We start from the raw sequence: 9,462 nt of genomic DNA, 5'->3' as shown, positions 1-9,462 counted from the left end.
CAACCATTCACCGTTGTGTATCTCTTCTTTCAGACTCCAACTGACTAGCAGGCACCTGTAATAACAAACATGGTATTTTAGCAAAATGTCCATAGAGTTGTAAAGTGCATAAATGAAATATGTACTCAGGCCTGTATTTATAAGTCCTATATTTGCATGCATCTAAATTAATATAAAACTAATAATAAACTTCAATTTAAAAAAAAATGAAATCCTCCTGCAATAGTAGTAGTAAGATAATGTAATGACTGTTTCTAATTATATAGATCCCTTATATTTTTGCAAAAATAGCAGCATCTTTTAAGGTAAGTCTCAAACTGTTCACACCTCAGTTTGCACCGTTTTTCTCATTTTACTTTGCAAATAATTTCAAGGTTCACAAACCTGAAGCAGCTGCCTCGAGTGTCTAGGTCTAAGTTACCGGCTAGTGTTTTTCTGTCCCTGCCTGTGTTTTCCTGGATCCGATCCGGGGCGGAACACAGTCCACTCTCACCCATCCGCCGCTCGTCAGCAGCAATCAGCGTAGCTGCATTTAAGTCATGGCCATCTCTTCCTCACCGGTCTGTCAGGTACCTATGGTGACAACACGGCTTCATCGCTTTTTGATTTATTCTTCAACAATTGTGTCCTCTGGTTGTGCCTGCAGCTTCCATCACCTCCACTCTCATCATTGTCACTGTTTGCAGCCACGTGCCGGCTTCTCATTCACCTCCACCAAAAAGTACGGATTTCCCTCACTTCGCCTGCCTGCCCCCTGCTCGCCCCTGTTTCACCCCCATCTAAGGACAGGAAGGAAAACTCAACCATTCATCCGTCTCCCGCTCACTCTGGCTCCCGGGCCTTGTAATACAGTCCTGATCAAAAGTTTAAGACCACTTGAAAAATGGCAAAAAATCATATTTTGCATGGTTGGATCTTAACAAGGTTCAAAGTAATAGTAGTAGTAGAGCTTCAGCAACAAGAGGAAATGGGAGTCGGACAAAACATTTTTTGAGTATGGAATTTATTGGAAACAAAGCTTAAACTCAAAGAAGCTGTTTAACAGTTGATCAAAAGTTTAGGACCACACCCCCAAAAACCCCTTAAACCCCCCAAAACAGAAATCAAAGTCACAAACATGAACTCAGTAATGAGTAGCGTGGGTAGGTCTGAGCATTGAGTAGGTCAATGAGTAATGAATAGGTCTGAGCATTTTTGCAAAGAAAACTGCCCCTGCAACCTGCATAGGTGGAAGAAATTGGATATGGGTTAAAATATTAACTCATATGTCGGTAACATTATTGTAAACTATATTACATCCACATTTATTTAATAAGTTTTGGCAACTTACTGCAAATTGCACTGTATACAGTTTTATACGTCATGCCATAGTTTTTGCTCCACGTAAGCTGTTAGATTTATACAGAGAATGCCCAGCTGTAACCCAGCAATTTTCCAGCAGAAGAGTTTTATATCAAAAAAACATTATTCCTTAACTACCTTTTATTGATCTCACTTGCCATGTTGTTTCTGACAGAAAAACACATGTAAAAACCAACCACATCTAAAGGTTCAGGAATGACTCTTTTACCATAATGTAAGCAGTAACTGTACCCTGCTAACAAACAAAGCATATAATAATTAAGCATACCTGGTCATCATCAGGAGCTGAAACGGAACAAAAACAATCTCCTTTTTTGAACTGTCACCGACCCAAATGCACAGACAATACACACACTGGCTGGATCTGCTTAAAGTGAAGTGGACTGAAAGAGCTCAGTGCTAATTTCAGATGATGAACATAGCTAGTTCATAGCTAGCTGAACCCAGAGTGAACATGACTGTATGGCATTTCACAAGTCACGTCTCTCAAAATGTCTGTTAGTGGCAGTCTATAAAATGACATTTATATTCAGAAATCTTCTGCATACTGCAAAAGAGAGTTGCATGACGGAGATTAACTAATTGTCCAAAAACGTGCTTTCACTCTGGATTACTTTAAAAGGTTACAGTGATAAAGAAGAAATTTGTGTCTCATAACTAACTCCACTCATCAGACTTACATTGGAGTAGGTTTGACTTCAAAATAGCCTTGGCTTTCACAGATCATTTTTAATTGACAGTTTTCTGTCTGTCAGACATGTTTCATCCGCCCCTTTCTGTGTCTGCATGTGAATGTATTTCACTCCACCCTGATCTGTCCAATTTAAGGCTAGTTTGCATTCAACTTGCATTACTGCACATGTCAGTGTTGTTTATTCAAAAGTAGAATGCATAGCATTGTGATGTTTCAGCGTTATCGGTGCATGATTAAAAAAAAAAAAAAACACTCATTCACTTTACCACTCCTCTCTTCCTTTTCTTGGTCATTTTCTTTCTTTCTTTCTTTCTTTTTTAGTAGCTCAGCCTCACTCTTCACATTCTCTGCTGTCCTTAGTTCAAAGGCTGCCAAATCCTTCCCAAACCAATTAGAGTGTATGTAAGGTCCTCAAGGGGGCCCTGTGGTGACAGAACAGGGTATAGAGTGGCAAGGGGTCTGAAGAGGCAATCACAGTCTGCACTGTTCAACAATATCACAAAGCAACAACAATAGCAGGCCATAAATCAGAACACTGAATAGACATTGACTTGTTGGATATGGGGAGACAGGAATAGTGTTTGGATGAAGAAGCAGGAAAGACAAAATCACCAAAAGTATACTCTACCAAATGTACACAAATATATATAGTATGTAATGAATGTAATCAGGCATTAAAACAATGTCACAAATGCAATCTCTGCAAATATCTGTCTAATATTTAGAAATATTAGAAATAAAAATGCATGTTTATAGTGTCTCATTCTAGAATATATCCAAAAACATTTTCTTAATTTATATGAAATGGACAGACCAGTTCGAGATCTTTTCTTAATTTTTACGTTGTTTTTGAGTAGACGTGCTATTAAAATGCTATGGAAACCCAGGTTTTTTGGTTTGTTTTTCACACTATTTTTTTATGTATATTTTGAAAGTAAAATGGTGGTAGGATGTGTTACATGGTACAAAAAAAAGTTCTACATGTGCTGTCTTTCTCAGTATATGTTATGGTCCTAGGTCATTGACCCAGCATTTTGAGTTTTGTTGTGGAGTCAAGATTCTTTCTTTTGCACAAGGGGTTGTATTTAAATTCAAGTTCTGTGCAGTTTAATCTTGAGTTTTGCTTTTTGTAATGAGTTTGTTATCTATATTTCTGATTCTAGTTTTGTCTCCAAGTTCCATCTCTGTGTCTTGTCTTCAGCGTATCCTGTGGAAGTTACTCTGTTGCATTTTGAGAGTCCTTTCTCTTGTGTGTGTTATGTTCAGTTTTGCCTCTCCTTTCTTGTTACTCCTGATTTCTCGATGCTGTGCTCCCAGCTGTCTCCACTTCTCTAATCACCATCTTGTGTGTATGTTCGTGTGTGTTCCTGACTCATGTTTTGTTAAGTTCGCAAGTCTTCAGCAAAAAAGCTGTTTTGACTTTTACCTCGTACGTTCGCAGTCCTGCACTTGGGTTCTACTTTGCCTGCCAGACCATAAAACCTGACAATATTAAGTAAATTATTTTTTAAAAATCATCTATGGATAGATGAAAGTTGTTTTTTTTTTGTCTCTTTCCTTTTTTCTTTTTCATTGCTTTTTACATGCCGCAGTACAGCAGGTGTATAGAAAGTCATCTGTAATATGATACTCTTAGTAAACACACAAAATACATATATACTACTGTTCTCAGCTATTCACACAGTATCATATCCTCGCCCTGGTTTGGGTTGCTTTGATTCATATAGCTGTCATAGTTTTCTAATTTTTTTGACCCAAAGAGCAGCCTGCAACCATTAGAAGACTTTAAAGGTTTATTTACAAGTGAGTGTTAAGCAGCAAGATCACCACTGATGAACGTCTTTAGAGGAGGAGACAGACTGTCAGGTATGGCTACTGCCACTATACTTGCTGCAATTAGCAAATAGTTGGGTTGCGGTCACGTGGTTCTGATGACGTGCGGAGGCAGCGCGATTTTTGAGTGGAGGGCGGAAGTAAACATGGAGGACACTGTGGAGAGTCAGGAGAGCAGCTATTGTGCAACTTTAGACCCCGTTTCTCGGGAGAGATATAAACAGATAGTTAAAAAATATATCGGACGTGATCCGTATTCTTTGAAAATGTCCGAATACACCACAGAAGTAAAGGATTTGCCTACTATCGAGGCTGTGGATATCACCAACTACTTGGTCCTCCAGACTTCTTACTACACTAGGCAGCAAATGAAAGCTTTCAAGAGTCTGGAGGCGTACAATTTTTTTGTCAGCGGGTGGGTCCACAACCTTGGAACAAAACGTCTCCGTGATGGATACAGTTTGGTGTTTGCAAGGGTGAGTGTTTGTTCTTATATTGCTTTATCTTAAACACGCTAACAGTTAGCGGTAGCGGCTTTAACGTCAACAAACATGCCACATCCTTAGGACTTCGTTAGAGTGACAGTTGTTTGTTTCAAGGTAAACCATTCTCAGCGGTCTAACGAGACACCTCTGAAGACTTGGGTAATTGCAAAGGAGGATGGAGAAGTGATTGCAGCTCATTGCAATTGTATGGCAGGGTTAGTAGCCTAATTAAGTAGGATGTTATTGCAATGAGAACACACACATACACACACACACACATATACGCATAGGGCACTGCTAGCATTTTGCAGGTGTACTTCAGTAGTAGTGGGGAGAGAGTGTTTTCTTTTAGCTAAGAATTCATCAGCTAAGAATTTGTGTTATTGCCTTAGATCCCTCATGACACTCAGATGCATTTTTCAGATAGAGGGTAGAACTATTCAGTCATGTCATCACTTAGATAATGATTTCTCTATAGGCTGTTGAGAAAGAGTTAATGAATAAACATGTTACTTCAAATAAAGTGCCATTGCACATTAGTATTAGTAAGCTATGCATCATCAAAATGTACTGTAAATATTGCATTTCATGTTAAAAAGATTATGTGCTCTATTTCCAGACTATCAGAATCATGCTCGCACGTTGGAGCTGTTCTTTTTGCAGTTGAAGCTGGGGTGAAAATGAGAGCGACATGCACATCAGAGCAGTGCAAGTGGCTGATGCCATCTCATGTTAAAAAGGTAAGCCAAAAAGCAAAATGTAGGATAAAGAATGTTATATTGGGACTTCATGTGACAGTAGGATAAAATATCTTCCCCTATACTGCTACCTTGTCGTGGTGGGGAAGCTTGAGTGCCTCAATGACCCTGTAGGCTATACCGGCGGGGGCTTCAAGCTCCTGGTAGATCTAATCAAGCCGGGCAGGTTGCAGGTGAGGGGTAATGGCATATTGTATAATACATCACTTTACTGTTTTACACATCCAATACTAAGTAATAATTTCCTTTTCATGTTTGGCATGTGTACTGTTTATAGTTATGGATGCAAACATGAAGCACAAGCCAGAGGAGCATATGAGAAGCTTATGAGCCAGGAGCATGCAGGCTTCTCATGTATGGACAGCGGTCTCTGGCTGAACCCCAAGTGGCCATACATGGGGTCCTCCCCTGATGGGATAGTCACTTGTGACTGTCATGGAACTGGCATCTGCGAGATTAAGGTATTGACTCTGTTGTAGTCAAGGCCATAGGTGTGACATCTTTCCATAAGAATCAGTGAACTGAGTAAAAATGCAGGAAATACCTTTTCTAATTTCTAATCTATTGTTCAATTAAGATAAGATGAGGCTTTATTGTCTGTGTCAAATAGACATTTGTTTTGGGCAATGAGAGATTATGATAACACAGACCACACCCATCATCTTTGCTTCTTCACTGTTTCATCAGATAAATCTTGATTGTTGTTCTCATCACTGTGATTTTAGTGCCCACACTCTCAGAAAGATGCGGTCAACCTGCGCATGCGTGCTGGGGAGAAGGGCTTCTGCCTCATCAGTGACGGGGATAATGTCAGACTGGACCCAACTCATGACTACTATTACCAAATTCAGGCACAGCTTCACATTGCAAATGCAGAGTACTGTGACTTTGTTGTGTGGAACCGCAATGACATATTTGTTGAAAGGATTTTGCCTGACCTTGAGTTTTGGGATGATGCGATTCCTAAAGTTGAGTGTTTTTTTAGAAACAGTATACTCCCAGAAATACTGGGACAGCAAGTTACAAACATACATGTGTAATGTGATAAAAGGACGACAACATAATGACATTTTGAATATTGTTATGACCTGATGGTAGTCATTATGAGTTCTGGCTATTGTATTTGCTCTGACGTAGCATTAGAGCACAAATTGTCATTTAATTTTATTGTACATTTAATTGTGTCATTTAAGTGTTGTGTAACACTACACAATGATTAAATGCTATTGAGGCAGCATAATAATACATTGGTGGTTTATTTACAAGATTAGACTTTTAAACAAATAAACAAAATAGATTGCAATCCATCTCACAGTATAATACTGTACAAACTGCCAGCACAATATGACAGTTGGAGAAAAATATTTCATTTGAAAACATTTACAGACTAATCAGGAGTCAGGACTTAGGTACTACTATTACTCTACCCTGTTCTACTTATCACCAGAGCCAAGCAGCAGATACTGGACACTACTCTTCCTCTCCACCCCCTTCTGTGAGCCGTGACAGTGACAAGACATTTAATTTTTTTTAACTGATTGATTACCACCCACCCCCCTTACTCCAGTGGGACAACAGACTCGGAGAGATTTGATAAGGCACAACAAATTACCCCAATCTTGTCGATCAATGCATGTGTCTCACCTGGCTTTGTGGACATGTTCTCTATTGGCATAGCCCTGCTCTGCAGAATTTGATATTTCCTCCTGACTAAACCTATGACTCGCTCAACATGGATACGCAAATTGGCTATTTTCCTTGTCTCTGCCACTTCATAGGCTGACAGCTGTTTTCTCCCTTTAGTGAATGCCGGTGTCTGTAGTGAAGCACAGTAAAACCCCACATTATCGCCAATATTGAACCCACGATCTGCAAGGACAATATCTCCAGGTAACAAGTTCTTTAGGAGGCCACTCTCTATTGTGATCTGCTTATCGCTAACTCTCCCTCCCCAGGCAGAAGATATGTAAGTGACGTAGCCTTGGGGGGCAACACCAATCAAAAATTTTACAGTGTGATGGTGCTTGTAGTTGGACCAAGTTTGAGCTTGTGCAAGAAGATTTGATGGTCTCTCAATAAAGACTTCAAAGCAATCAACAATCACAGCCACTTTACATCCAAATGCCTGTCTGAAACTCAGTGGCATCGTAGCTTGAAGAACATGTCGCTCTGGCCACTCAATTAGGAACTCTAACCTTTTATGAAGTATGTCAATTACTTTATGCCAAACTCTAGAAGCAGTGGACAGAGAAATATTGAACCTGAAAGCTAAATCTTTCAGGGGCAGATTTAGTCTCAGCCTCAGCAAAACTAGTATGAATTGTTCAAATTTGGACAACAAAGACATAGGTCCCGAGGTGATATAGGGCTCGCACAGTTCAAAAATCTGAATTAAAACTAAGAAGTTGGGGAGCCCTGTGTAGAACGTTGTCTTGTCTTAATTTTTTTCAAAAGCCTCCTGGCTGAACTGTGTGTCCAGAGCCTTGCTCCAAAGATCAACCAGCTCTGCTGTGTTCTGTCTCAAAACATCCTCCATCTTCTCGATGTCATCCATCGTCAGCTCTGTCTGGCATCCAGCATCCGCACAGCCTGCAATATAACAGTGGGGGAGCATAATCAGCATAATAGAGGCAACCTCAATTTTTACTCATTTTCACTGTAGGAGTTTTTTAGTGGGCTATTAGAATCTGGTGTAATGTGTTTAATTCACTATGTTAATTTAATGTAATTATTTTTTTTAATCAACAAAAAAACATGTTGCGTCTAAACAAAAAATATATTTATATGTTTCTCACCACAGAAACCTTACATTACGGATATCTTTACTTATCTGTGAAAGGAGACTGTCTGGAATCTGGCAATATAAGAACCATAGCAGTGTACAAAAACCTGTGGTGTGTGCCTGACGGTAATAAGTGCCACTTTTTCTTTTTTTCTGAATAAAATGGTATGGATTTACTCTGTGATTAAAAAATCACAAACATGTAATATGTAACTTGGACCATAATCATTACAGATAATGGCATCTTTTTCTCTTTGACATGATTCTTGTTTGTTTTACATCTCAGCACAATATCTTACCTGGATAAGTGAATGTCTCATTCACACTGAAGTCTTCTGGTTGTGGATTCTCAGCTGGAAGCTGCAGTTCGGGGTTCTCCACTGTCACTAGGCTCAAATCCGGGCTCTCAGCCGTCTGTTGCATATCCAAAATCGCCTCTGCACATCGATGCTGTTCTGCCTTAAGCTTCATTCTTTTCTCTCGTTTGACAACTGATTCCGATCTGGGTTTTCGTTCGTAGCCGAGATTGACCGTCGGAGCCCAGTCCTCCGACTCTTCGTCATCCAAAGCACTTGGGCAGCCTATAGTCCCAATCAAGTCAATATTAGACTACTAACTTAAAAGCACTAAGTAAACGAGAATTTAACGACAACCTAATGCTAATAAGTTCGTTTGCAAACATAACATTACCTCTGACGAAGTGGTCGCTGCAGACACGGGCATTGGCAGACTCTGCTCCTCCCGACTGTAAACGTAAATTTAAAATCCATTTTTTCCTACGTTTTTCGGTTAGAATTTTCCATTTTTCTCCTCTTCGTTGGGCTATTTTTGGTACCCTAAAATACCGTTTATCAGTTTCTCTGGTCGACCTACTGGAGCATCCGTAAACACAACAGGACATAGGCATTTTGCGTACTGTCTGTCTGTGATTTTGCGCTTATCTTTTTCACTTCCGACCGCCAGTCAAATTTCGCGCTTTACGTCGACGTCACGTCTACGTCAAATGAAACCTAGCTATTGCAGCAATTTAAGGAGTTTTAAGTCTAAGGAGTCTAATCTGACCATCCCAACTCGCCACGCGAAAGAACAAAACACTGTCCCACTGTCCCAATACCTGGCAGTAGTACGTTGTTTTTCAATTTGTTTTTGTTTTTTTTTTGTTTGTTTTTTTTTCAATTTGATTGTATTTGTAGCCAGTCTGGCAGAGCCAATAGTGATGGGTCGGTCGCGAACGAAGTGGCTCTTAGAGCCGGTTCTTTGACGTGAACGACGCGAGCCGGCTCCTTATCGCGAGCCGTTTTTTTTTTCTTTCTTTCTCTCACCCTCTCTCTCGTACGGAGCCCCGCAGGGGACATGGGAGAAAAAAAAATTAAGACGGACTTTTGCGAGATCTCGCAAAACTTTTAGCTGCATTCTTCGGACGCTGGCTCGAAGCCGACCGGGAGGTCGAGGCACGATGTGCCGGGAAAGTGGTGTTCCTCCCGGCTGTAGTAGGTCTCGACCTCCCGTTAGCTTCGAGCTAACGGGAAGAATGCGGCTAAAACTTTT

General features: G+C 40.2%; 2 protein-coding genes across 2 annotated transcripts; one reads left to right on the top strand and one right to left on the bottom strand.

Moving 5' to 3' along the window:
- Window positions 1-3,966: 3,966 nt before the first annotated feature.
- Window positions 3,967-6,377, top strand: LOC146661597 (uncharacterized). Its single transcript, XM_085419486.1, has 5 exons — window positions 3,967-4,365; window positions 4,489-4,589; window positions 4,994-5,171; window positions 5,222-5,593; window positions 5,858-6,377. Exons 1-5 carry the CDS (start codon window positions 3,988-3,990, stop codon window positions 6,170-6,172), a joined length of 1,344 nt encoding a protein of 447 aa, XP_085275612.1. The 5' UTR covers window positions 3,967-3,987; the 3' UTR covers window positions 6,173-6,377.
- LOC146661596 (uncharacterized) lies at window positions 6,199-8,918 on the bottom strand. Its single transcript, XM_085418082.1, has 3 exons — window positions 8,605-8,918; window positions 8,214-8,495; window positions 6,199-7,721 (listed from the first exon to the last, which is right to left on the bottom strand). Exons 1-3 carry the CDS (start codon window positions 8,819-8,821, stop codon window positions 7,570-7,572), a joined length of 651 nt encoding a protein of 216 aa, XP_085274208.1. The 5' UTR covers window positions 8,822-8,918; the 3' UTR covers window positions 6,199-7,569.
- Window positions 8,919-9,462: the final 544 nt, after the last annotated feature.

Source organism: Rhamphochromis longiceps, linkage group LG9 (assembly GCF_057381845.1).
Source record: "Rhamphochromis longiceps isolate RC_006_pf linkage group LG9, R_longiceps_female_GT1.1, whole genome shotgun sequence".
Lineage (NCBI taxonomy): Eukaryota > Metazoa > Chordata > Actinopteri > Cichliformes > Cichlidae > Rhamphochromis > Rhamphochromis longiceps.
The sequence above is the reverse complement of the archived record's forward strand: the minus strand, read 5'-3'. Positions and strand labels throughout refer to the sequence as shown.